The sequence below is a fragment of the Epinephelus fuscoguttatus genome, linkage group LG6, assembly GCF_011397635.1.
Source record: "Epinephelus fuscoguttatus linkage group LG6, E.fuscoguttatus.final_Chr_v1".
NCBI classification, from domain to species: domain Eukaryota; kingdom Metazoa; phylum Chordata; class Actinopteri; order Perciformes; family Serranidae; genus Epinephelus; species Epinephelus fuscoguttatus.
The window spans coordinates 36019136-36031873 of record NC_064757.1 but is presented as its reverse complement, the minus strand read 5'-3'; the positions used below and the strand labels follow the sequence as shown (position 1 = coordinate 36031873).

At 39.2% G+C, this 12738-nt stretch overlaps 1 protein-coding gene across 3 annotated transcripts; it reads left to right on the top strand.

The window, feature by feature from the left end:
* The first annotated feature begins 52 nt into the window (after positions 1–52).
* On the top strand, positions 53–10438 carry lrrc8ab (leucine rich repeat containing 8 VRAC subunit Ab). 3 transcript variants are annotated; one of them, XM_049578077.1, is made up of 5 exons: positions 53–183; positions 820–944; positions 1162–1248; positions 3813–5931; positions 6092–10438. In XM_049578077.1, the coding sequence occupies exons 4-5, from the start codon at positions 3820–3822 to the stop codon at positions 6365–6367; spliced, it is 2388 nt and encodes a 795-aa protein (XP_049434034.1). In that variant the 5' UTR covers positions 53–183; positions 820–944; positions 1162–1248; positions 3813–3819; the 3' UTR covers positions 6368–10438. The 3 variants fall into 3 exon arrangements, with proteins under 3 accessions (XP_049434034.1, XP_049434031.1, XP_049434032.1); XM_049578074.1 differs by lacking the exon at positions 1162–1248; XM_049578075.1 differs by lacking the exons at positions 53–183; positions 820–944; positions 1162–1248 and adding an exon at positions 1305–1590.
* Positions 10439–12738: the final 2300 nt, after the last annotated feature.

Below are 12738 nucleotides of genomic sequence, written 5' to 3'. Positions count from 1 at the left end.
GGAAGAACGTTCTTCTTCTACGGTTTTTACACGCGCCACACTGCCACCCGTCGTCCTGGCGGTGTAAGCGGAGAACTGCTTCTGGAAAAAACAACATCTAGCAAGCGGAGCTGCTAGATGTTGTTTGTTAGCAACTATAGATATTAAAGTAGCACTGGATTTCACCGCAGCCCATCAGACGTAGTAAGTTGAACATGATAGCAGTTTTAATATGCGTTCGCAATGTATCACTGTCATGTTAGCTACAGCCTTTGCTAGGATGTAAACTTTCGATAACAGACAGAGAGCCGGTGTAGCTAGGTTAGCTTGCTAGCTAAAGCAGCCTAGCTTAGCTTGCTAACGAGTTTTAACATCAAATATTGTTGCTGTTTGATATCGACACCTGTTAGTTGCTTGTTGCCAGACCTCTGTCTGCTTCTTTAAAGATAGAGTGTCACGTTATTTTATAGTATATAAACTAAAACACATAGCTTTAACTTTCTGTTATGAAGTGCTGGCTCAGCTACCTAGCCAGATGACAAAGACATCCTACGCTAACGTTGCCAGTGGTGAGTGATGTACAGTCGGTATATGTATCTAAATTAACGTGTGTTTGATGATATAACTAATATCTGGCACAATATATTACACACTTGTATTAAGAGCTATTGTCTATCAAGGCAGAGCCCGGTTATTTACAAGTATTGTTGTTTAAATATAACTTGGATAAGCAACACGCATGCAGGTAACTTCCTGGACCCATTTTGCTAAAGTGTATCACTCCCAAGTTTGTTAGAAGACAGCTGGAACCACGTTTTCACCTGCCATTGTCATTTTCAGGTTCCTTATTAAGCCCATGGCGATGAGAGAGGCAATGGTCCATGAAGAGTTTTGGATACACAGAGAGTGGCTCGTCCACCACGGTCATCACCAGGCACTGGAGTACAGATAACACCTCCAAAGTGGTGAGTATTATATTTACAGAATGTGCTTGTTGCTGTCACAACACTGGAAAAGTTATGTGTGCAAAAGTTCCTCTGAACTGTGGCCAGAGAAGGTATGCTTATTTGGCCAGGGATCAGACTAGGCGTCTTGACTTTACAGTTTCCTAACAAAGTACAGGCTGTGATGAATGCCGGCTCCTGACTCTTGTTGTGTGTGTGTGTGTGTGTGTGTGTGTAGGTGTGTGTTTTGGGGGCGGCGGGGGTGCAAAAGGTGACGGTAGAGTATTCCAGAGAGACACTGGTTGGAGACAGCAGCTTCTGTAAGGTAAACAGGATCTCCTCCTGAAGGTCGAGGGAGGTGCTTCTCAAGGCCCCCACAGACAATACTCTGGGTATTATTAACGGAAATGGCTAAGAATAGAGAGCAGGGGAGCTAGGTGGCTCCTCTGGTGGCAGTGTTGTTTGGGTTAAACAAGCCAAAACGGAACATCATCTTTAGAAGAGTGACTTCTTGGGCTTAGATGCTGGGTGTGTCGCACTCACACAAGGCTAGGGGTTGATTTGGAGGGCTTTATCTTGCTCTGATGTTGAGCAGCGACAAAGCAGTAGTTGTGGATCGCTCTTGACTGTTTACGAATGGAGTTATTGTGCTTTACATTTCGGATCTGTAAGTACAACCATTTTTCAAGCAGATTAAGAGCATTTTGGAGCTATCCTTACACACACATTATGTGCTTTTTTTTTTTTTTTTTTTTAAAGTTTGTTTCTATTTCATAACAACAACTTGGAATAATAACTTGAACGGGTCGTGCTGCCTGAGTGCCATGTGTAGGTATGAGGTTGCATGGATACATAAAAAATGTATTCCTAATTAGGGTGAGCAAGATGGATAAAATCCTTTTATCATGGTGTATGTAAAATATCACAATAGTTTTGACCACACACCCTTATCAATATTGCCACGATATTGTAGGATTCGTTATTGGTGCTTTCACAAAATATTTACACAATGAGATTTTTGAGAAATAATCAACAGCATTGTGGATATAATGAGTAAGTGTGTAAAGGCCAATAATAGAGCAGCTAAAACAGTCTGGTAAGTTCAGAAAATTATACGACCTTAGTGTAATGCAGCCTTTAAAACCAGGAAAACGCAACACTGATTATATTATGATATCAAAAAACTAGGATATCACAATGTAGGTCTTGATATAATATCAATATATTGCCCAGCCCTACATGATATAATTCATATTCTGGAACATGAATTAAAAAATAGTAGTAGTGATACATCTTTTAAATACGCTGGATAGTGTCACAATCGTATTTGATTCAATAGAATACCATGAAAAATACTATTTTCAGTACCACAGTAAATATTTGACATTGAGGGCATACAAGTTATTTTTTTTATTCGAAGAAAACTATATCAAGGCTACAATATGATGACTTTTCTTTTTTTGGTTAGTAGCAGAGAACAGCTGAATGACAACATTAACAATAAGAGAGAGCGAGAAAGTACAGCTGGTACTGGTGTGTAGACACTGCGGAAAATGTGTACTGATACAGTTTCAAATACTTAGTATTGGTATGTTAAGATAAATATTATTGACAAATTACCCTGGATCAAAACACAATTAATGAAAATAGGACACTGGCCAGTAATTATTGATCTATGTTTCTATCATTGTTTCTTTCTTTTATTTTATTTTATTTTTTTCACTTTCCGTCAGACACTTTTTGTCTCATCCACTTGGGCATATCCTTGCTTATTTGTCCTTCTGTGTACTTACATACATTATATACATATATTAATATACATATCTACCGACTTTTACATATCCCTATCTGTCAACACCTCTTCAATCAATCATTTCACCTAGAATAGGGAAGAAAGAAAATGAAAGAAAAAAGACAACAAAAATACTAAATAAATAAAAATGACATAATAATATTCCCAGAAATTCCCACAAATTCCCAAAAAAATATGTTGAACTTTGACAAAACGATCTGTACTCTCTGTCCTTTTCCTCACCCTCTTTTATTGTTTCTTTATCACGTCTGTCGTTACTGTTTAACAGTGCATGTCAACTGACTTTCTCAACTTCTCTTAATATTCCTTTACTCAGTATTAGAGTATTTTATTCAGATTGAAACACTTAGTTTAGATGTTGTAATCAGCATCAGAAGAGAAAAAGTGGTTTCAGTGCATCTGTGTTAATTAGGGTGCCCTCCCAATGAAAATCAGGTGTACTGATTTTTATTGATTAAGCCAATCTGAAATGATTCTTCTGTTAGTTTACTCACTTATCATGTTTTTAACCTGCATACACTTTAAAGGCAGCTGTCCCATTGCCTGTGTGAAATGTTTTCTTTCTTTGTCTTCGTGGGGACAACATGTTAACTCTTCACTTAAATCTTGTCAGGACTAAATTAAATTGCCTTCATATTTTATCGATGACTGGTTTGCCATTTGGCCACAACATTTGAGATGCGATGTCCAGCGTGATGCCCCTCTAAAAGCAAGATTAACTGTGACTGTTTAACAATAGTTAAATCAATAACATGCTAGCCCACTCAGTAAAGTCAATCAGGCAATTCTTTGTCACAACCTGTGTGAATCTATATTCCATTTCTCTTGGCAGCCTTCAAATTAACCGTCTGGAATGTTCTGATGTATGACCTTGTTAGTTAGCATTGTAGTATTGATTTTTTGGCTTGATGTTGAGTTGTGGTTCAGGTAAAGGCTGTTCAGTCAGTAGGGGACGGAGGTTTTTCTTTTTAATTTGGAGGAAAGCCATATCTGTAGTGTTTTAGTGTTTGACAAGGCTTTATAATGCAGTATATCACTCTGCTCAGTAATGATTATGTCCTCATTTTTCCCCACAGATAAACCATGATCCCCATCACTGAGCTGCGGTACTTTGTGGACACACAGCCGGCATACCGCATCCTGAAACCATGGTGGGATGTGTTCACCGACTACATCTCCATTGTTATGCTCATGATTTCAGTGTTCGGGGGGACACTGCAGGTCACTCAGGACAAGATGATCTGCCTGCCCTGCAAATGGGTGGTCAATGAGACCTGCAAAAAGAACTTCAACGCCACCCTCTCTGCATCGTTGTTCTTGGAACCCAGAGGGATCCAGTACGATCTGGACCGCCACCAGTACAACTATGTGGATGCGGTGTGCTACGAGAATAGATTGCACTGGTTTGCCAAGTATTTCCCTTATCTAGTATTACTTCACACCCTTATTTTCTTAGCCTGCAGCAACTTTTGGTTTAAGTTCCCACGGACTAGTTCCAAACTAGAGCACTTTGTATCCATCTTGCTGAAGTGCTTTGACTCCCCATGGACAACTAGGGCACTGTCAGAGACAGTGGTTGAAGAGAGTGACCCAAAACCAATGAAAATGAACGGCTCGATGGACCACAAGGAGTCTGTTATCAGTGAGGATGTCGAAGCAAGTGTTCCCATGCTGCAAAGGACAAAGACACGCTTTGAGCAGGGCATTGTAGATAGAACAGAAACTGGGGTGTTGGACAAGAAAGAGGGCGAACAGGCAAAAGCCCTGTTTGAAAAAGTCAAAAAGTTCCGTATACACGTCGAAGAAGGAGACATTGTGTACAGGCTGTACATCCGTCAGACTATCATCAAAGTCATCAAGTTCATTTTGATAATCTGCTACACAGGGTATTACGTGCATGATATTAAATTCAGTGTTGACTGTTCGGTGAATATAGAAAGCCTGACAGGATACAGCGTGTACCGTTGTGCTCACCCATTGGCTACCCTTTTTAAAATCCTAGCCTGTTTCTACATTAGCTTAGTGGTGGTGTATGGTTTGATTTGCATGTACACACTTTGCTGGATGCTTCGGCGCTCTCTGAAGAAGTACTCCTTTGAGTCGATTCGGGAAGAGAGCAGCTACAGCGACATACCCGATGTGAAGAATGACTTTGCGTTCATGATGCACATGATAGATCAGTATGACCCTCTGTACTCGAAGCGCTTCGCCGTGTTCCTCTCAGAAGTGAGTGAAAACAAGCTGAGGCAGCTCAACCTCAACAACGAGTGGACACTGGACAAGCTCAGGCAGAGGATTACCAAGAACTCTCAGGAGAAGCTTGAGTTGCACCTTTTCATGCTGAGCGGCATCCCAGACACAGTATTTGACCTGATGGAGCTGGAGGTTCTGAAGCTGGAGCTGATCCCTGATGTCACCATCCCGCCCATCATCGCTCAGCTGGTCAACCTGCGAGAGATGTGGCTTTACCACACACCAGCCAAAATCGAAGCTCCTGCTTTGGCGTTTTTGCGTGAGAACTTGAAGTCCCTGCACATCAAGTTCACTGACATCAAAGAGATTCCCTTATGGATTTACAGTCTGAAGAATCTCAGCGAGCTTCATCTGACAGGGAATCTCAGTGCGGAGAACAACCGTTACATTGTCATCGATGGACTCCGGGAGCTCAAGAGGCTCAAAGTTCTTCGTCTGAAGAGCAATCTCACCAAGCTACCTCAGGTGGTGACTGATGTGGGCATGCACCTCCAGAAGCTCTCCATCAATAACGAAGGCACCAAGCTCATGGTGCTCAACAGCCTAAAGAAGATGGTGAACCTAACAGAACTGGAGCTCATTCGCTGTGATCTCGAACGCATACCGCACTCAATCTTCAGCTTGCACAACTTGCAGGAGATTGATCTGAAGGACAACAACCTGAAGACCATTGAGGAGATCATCAGCTTCCAGCACCTTCATCGGCTTGTCTGCCTTAAGCTCTGGTACAACCAGATCGCCTATATTCCCATCCAGATTGGCACGCTGACCAACCTGGAGAAACTTTACCTGAACAGAAACAAGATCGAGAAGATCCCCAGCCAGTTGTTTTATTGCCGCAAGCTGCGTTTCCTGGACCTGAGCCATAACAACCTCACCTACATCCCCACAGACATTGGCTTCCTCCAGAATCTTCAGTATCTGGCAGTTACAGCCAACAGGGTGAGTACTTAAATAATCAGTTTTCCATCAGTTTAATCTTTATTTATTGTACATCAGATTTTTTTGTAATCATTTATGGTTCGTTTACTGCTGAGTGATGTTTGAGTTATACATTTTTTATCTCTCCGTTTCCCTCCCATCACCCCACCTTGAAACAAAGATTGAGAGCCTGCCTAATGAGCTGTTCCAGTGCAAGAAGCTTCGCACTTTGAACTTGGGGAACAATTGCCTGCAGTCTCTGCCGTCGCGGTTTGGAGAGCTGACTGGGCTGACACAGCTAGAGCTGAGAGGAAACCGTCTGGAGGGTCTTCCCGTGGAGCTGGGCGAGTGCCGACAGCTAAAGAGGACCGGCCTTGTGGTGGAGGAGGACCTTTTCAACACCCTGCCCACGGAGGTCAAGGAACAGTTATGGAAAGTTGACAAAGAACAGGCTTGAAGAGGTGTGTGGCCGTGAGTGAAAACAGATACTGAGCATTTGGGCCCGGGCGTAGAGGAGGAACGCCTCTGCTGTCCCAGAGGGCTTGTTGAAGCAGGCAGTAGTCCTGCTGCAGTGTACTGCCAGTAAGGTTGGGTATCGAGAATTAGAGACACTTGGGCAGGGAGTACTGATAGCTTCCTGTTGTTCTATAAATTCTTACCTGCAGTTGATTTTCCTTCCTTTACAAACAACTTCTCAGGCCTTCCCATGATGCTTTTCAGCAGTAATGTGGCAGGGACAGTGTGATCTGCAGGGTGTGTTTACATGTTATGCTTCTCAGTTATCTCAGTATTCAAAACTGTCGGCAACCTTGTTAAATACAGAAAAAGAACTTAAAGTTTCCACTGTTCACATTTACAGTAACATAAAATTCTTGTCTAATCAAGATAGAATAAATGATGAAATTAATCTGTCCAGTATTGATAGTTTTACAGATGAGATAGCAACGTGATCACTCAGACATCTGCCTCTTAATTTGTGTGTATGGGTTGTCAAATCCCAAACTCCCAATGCTATCATAAAATGAAAAGTAATTAATCATGAAATTACGACAAGCGAGATGCTTTAATTCTGGTTGTTTTCTAAGTAAAAATTATGCACATCTTTACTCACAGTATTTGACAAGTCGTCTAATTAAATCACCAAATATTATATTTGTACATAGACGAAGTTCCTGAAATTCCTGGAAAAGTTATGAAATTAGAAAAACTGTTTTCTAACCCTGAAAATTATTTGGATTTAGCAGAATGATTTGGAAACATTTTGATTATTCATGGTTTTCAGCTATTGTTGAAAATGTGTCTAGGTTTTGTATTACTATTTTAAGCTCTAGATCCGCACTGCATGACCGTTGAAACATTACTTATATCACGTGATACACATTTGCGTATGCAGCTAGTTAGGGGCAGGAATGTCTAACATGCTAATCCGCAAATGCCTGGGAAGTGTGTTTTTAATAATGAATGGCATTTGGACGACAAATATAATACATGGTCTCGAGAGAGGCAGACCATAGCCATGCTGGTACGAAGGCTCTGCGCCAAAACGTCGGTAGCTAAATTTAGTTGGAAGAACATGAAGTGTGTGATCTCTCCACATTTTAGCCCTACTTTAAATCGTTTGTGGTCAGAGAGGCGCCCAGGCAGGCTGTTACTAATTTAGATAAAGTTATGGAAATGTGGTAAAATATTATGGAAAAGTTTTAAAAATTCATTCTTAGTAATGTGGGAACCCAGTAACAGGAAAAGTATACACAGTCAAGTCTGCAATCCCATAAGTCTGACCTATTAACGTAAATTGTAACCATGGTGGTCATTGTTTTTCTGCTGTTTTCCTGGCCCTCATATGTTCTCAGTCTGAAATGAATCGGAAAATCATGAGCGTATGACAAGCAGTCACAAATCAGGGATAACTAATGATGAGTCATAGCGAGAAAAGTTATGGACTCTAAAACCCTTGTGTCTGAGAGAGTGTTGCATAAGGTGGAAGGCAGAGAGTCATCGATGAGACTGTTGGTATCGCAAGTGCTGTAGAGACAGATGAGTTGTCTTCGGTTGGCCTGAGTCTTTGGTAGCAGCAGTACAACATGTGGTATTAGACTGGAGAGTGCAGACGAAACATGGAGCCAGTTTGGCAGAGTGGAGGGACCGATGGCCTCTTTCTGGGAAAAGATGAGTAGTGTGTTTGACTCGGTGCTTGAGGACAGGCAATTATTTTGTTGAATGCTAACCAGTCGACTGTTATTCCAAAATATCACCCCCATACAGTCGCACAAGTGGAGCATGTTATCAGCGAGCAGATACCCAACCCTTACTGCCAGTATGCTGTTCAGCGGGACTCTGGCAGAATCTGCTTCATGGTCATGCTGCATCCACGACGTTTGTAATGAATTGCACAGAACAAAATGAACAAATCTTGGGAAAATGCTGAAAAGGTTTTGAATTAAATGAGTCATGTCTGCATCAAAATAAAGTTTATACAGGATAACACAATACTGTCATCAAAATGGAGCCTCAAAATATTAGTAATATAACTGACATGAGTGTAGATACTTACCTGAAACACTAGATAAGTTTATTACTTATTTTGTGGTGGATATGAAGTAAGCACTGATCTACTTGTGTACCCTGATAGCTGTGTTTATTGTCTGCAAATGACACGTAAAAGAACCAGACATGTCCTCAAGTATGTTTGGTAACACTTTACTTGAAGGTATCTACATAAGAGTGAGATGACACTGTCATAGCTATGACATGACACTGTCATGGACTTGTCATAAACATCATGTATAAATGTTTATGACTGCTGTCATTAAGTGTCATACGGTTTTTATAATGACAAGTTGACATTGTTTGGGTTGTCTTGATTATGAAAACTTAATTAACATTAATTAAAGTGACATTACCTGAAGATGTCTTTGTCATGACAATAATAATCATTATGTAAACTTGTCATAAACACAAAAAGAGGTGCATTTCTTGTTAATGTCAAGTTGTTATGACAAAGACATCTTCTTGTAATGTCATCCTGGTTAATGTCAAGTTGTCATAAGGACATCCCAAACAAATTTAATGTCAACTTGTCATGACAAAGACAATTTCTGGTAATGTCACTTTAATTAATGTAAAGTTGTCATAATCAAGACAACAATGTCAACTTGTCATTACAAACACCCAGTGACATTTAATGACAGCAGTCATAAACGTTTATGACATGTACATAATGTTCATGACATCATGTCATAGTTATGACAGTGTCATGTCACTCTTATGTAGATACCTTCAAGTAAAGTTTTACTGTATGTTTTCAAACAACCTGGCCTTGTGTTCATTTCAGTTTATTATAATATTGTAAGATTAATATAATGTTTCTACCTTCATGGGGTAGGTATTCTGTTTTAATTTTAATCTGTGCTGAACTGCATTAGTGAAAATACGGTGCAATATTCAGTGTAGATGTTCACCTGTGTGTGAGACAACAGCCATCTTTAACCTAAAACTACTTAAGTTGCTCTGTGGGGTTATTAAAGTGAGATTAATAGGAGATTTAATCTGAGTTATGTGAAAGAATGCAATACGGTCAAAAATGGCCATTTCTGACACTTTGTCGTAATCGAATCTGAAAGTTTAGGGCTTTAAATAAAGAGAAAGCTACATTTCATTTAATGTAAACTAAGAGAAATTGTAATCGACACTGGCAAGAAACATAAGGAGACATTTTTAAAAAAAATAGCCATGGTTTTCAGGTCACTTGCCTTAACTTCACTCCTTCTGTGTTATGTACTGTTTGTTATTTTTGTTGTGGCATCCGCAGAGTTGAAAACACATGATCAATTTCCTTGACCGTAGCTGCACTAGACAACCCTCCCCCAGACGGTAGTGGGAGTAAAACTGTTTGTTTTATATTTTGTTTTAATTTCATCACTTCCTGTGGACTTCTCACAAGTGACCGTACTTGACACCAGTTATAAATTTGGGCAAATAAAAGCAGTCTCGACATTTAGCAGATTTAGATTTTTATTTTATTCATTATTGAAGTGGCGCTCATTTGGGGAATAAAAGTGGACTTTGCTTTGGTTTCTTTAAATGCTGTGTGATGGATTTTTTTGGTGCCAGATACATTGTGTTCTTGTGGAAACCCATTCCTGTCAGGGAAATAAATAAAGATTTTGCTTAACGTTAAAGTCAGAATTACAAAGTAATATCTTAACATTTCAAAACTCAATTTCACATTTGACGTGGAACCTTAAAAATATTTTTGTGTCACATAATTTTGACTTAGTGTCACATTTCATTCATAATTGAAGGAGATGTTTAAATTTGCAATCTCAATTTCTCACCATTTTTTTTCCTGTCACAAATGGGCCTCCATACTTTTCAGTTCAGCTCATTCAATTGTACTTTATTTCCCTGGTTTCAAAGTGTGTTAATTTGTAGAGAAATATTAGTACTTTCTGCCTGACAGTGACTTTTCTGCACTTGTGTTTTGCCACAGTAAGCAGCAGCGCCACGCTCAAAATATGGAATTCCAGATCCATGCACAGCTCTGACACAGCACAGCACACAATAGGGGGAGAATATAACAATACCAGTTTATGTTTTAATAAACCTAACTGCAAAGAAAACTCGGACAGTAGCAATATACAGTACAGCAACTGGGTTGAGAAGCAGAGGGATAGTTTAAGCTATGTACATTTATTTGAATAACCTGTTTAACTATGCTCTATTGTGCAATATTGCCTTTATTTAAACGATGTAAAGGTTAGTAGTGACGTAGTTTTCCTTTTTGTGCATGGGCATTCTTTTTGTCACGTTCATTTTTACATAGGTGGTGGTGAGAATTTCAAGTGGAGGAATTTTGGTCCTGGAGAATGCTTTTGCACTGTAGCACCTCTCCCACAAGTTACATTTAGAAAAATGCAAATAATGGTATACGACATGTTTTGTGTGTGTTTAGAATGGGAAGGTTGAACCGAACGACTGCCAGCCGTGAGATTAAAATGTATTAGTTTTCGTAGAGCTACTCACAGGAAAACAAATTATGACACCCAGCGACACCTCAGCAATACACCACACATTAAGACAATCAACTACTATTATTAATACTGACAACAGAGAACAGTATGTCACATGTATTTCACCGAGCACTGCAAGTCAATGGTCAGTACGTTAAAAATGCATCGTGTAGGTTGCTAGTAAGGTTGTATTAGTAAATAGATTTGCTTTTTATCTTGATGTTAATTGTTCTGTTCTCTGTTTTCCCTTAAAATAATTTCCACTAATTTTATTTCTTCATTTTGACAGCTATTAGTATTATTACACTCTAACTAAATTTCTCAGGAAACCAGCTAGTACTCACTTCTTTTTTGAGTTGATTGCCTTTTTTTATTATTATTATTATGACACCTGGTATTTTTATTAATTTAAACTTTAAAAATTGTTTTATACAGTTCCAGTTTTATATGCATTTCTATACATTCTTTTCTAGTTTGGTGTATTTAATATTGACTTGCTGGTTTAAAACAAGATGTGTTTGTGTTTTTACAGAAGCCACTCGGTTTAACTTTGTGTTTTTCCTCAGTGATCATGTACAAATTGAGCTGTATTGTTTCAGAGTTGTGTCTTCGTCGTGAGTAGCACAGATGAAGTGTGTATGTGAGTGTTACCCGTGTGTGTGTATACGTTGGCGTGATGAGACTTTCTGATCCCATGATGTTTATCTTCTTTCTTCTCTTAGAATTATTATTTTGGGGTACAAAAATCTTTTTTTTTTTTTTTTTTTTTTTTTTTTATCAGTTCCCAACTTAAATCCAGTCGTAGGTGATGTACAAATTTGGCTTCATGCAGTGTTGGGTTGCCAAAAGTTCTTTTGTTTTTTTTTGTTTTGTTTTTCATTAATTTGAAAATTATCAGTGCATCAGTATTGACATGAATGATGTGACAGTGAGTATTTTGTTTGAACATGTGTCCCATCTTCTCCTGCACATTATCCACTAGAGGTTAAATAAAATAAACTTCAACCAAGCTTGCCTGGTTTGTTGTATTTTGGTGGTGGGTAGAGAGTCTGAGAAACTGCACAGAAACATATTAGATATTGTGATAGTCATGATATTTTTAAGGAGTAACAGAAGAACTCCAGTGCAGGGTGTACGACTTTTGCTGACAAAAGCAGGGGCTGTCTGGTTACAGGATAGTCTCTCTAAACTCAAGGCCATCTACAGTCAAACTACAGTTGCCATTTTTAAAGTTTGTCAACACGAAGATGAATTATTTCCTGAAAATGTGTTTGGAATTATGAGATATGATCACGAAATCAGCTGAACCTGATGTTGAGCCCTTGTCATGAAGACGATCCCCATATCAAAATCTAGTTTAAAGCAGTGCTGGAAGATGTAGTCAGATCTTTTACTTAACTTTTAACTTAACTCTTTAAGTTGCAATACTACATTAAAAATAATCTGTTACAAGTAAAAGTCATCTATTCAAATTGTACTCAAGTAAAAGTGCAAAAGTATTCGCTTAAAAATAGACTTAAAGTACCAAATGTAAAGGTACTCATCATGCCAAATGGTCCATTTCACAATAATATGTTTATTATATTACTGGATTAGAATTTTGGATGCATTAATGTGTTCATCAATTTATTGTTGGGTGATAATAATTTTATATACAGCTAGGAATGGAGTGGCATGGGGCAACAGTAGGTCAGTCCACTGGGAACCAGTGGGTCACCGGTTCAGATCCAAATATGGACTGGTAGCTGGAGAGGTGCCAGTCCACTTCTTTGGCACTGCTGAGGTGCCCTTGAGGAAGGCACCGAACCCCCACCTG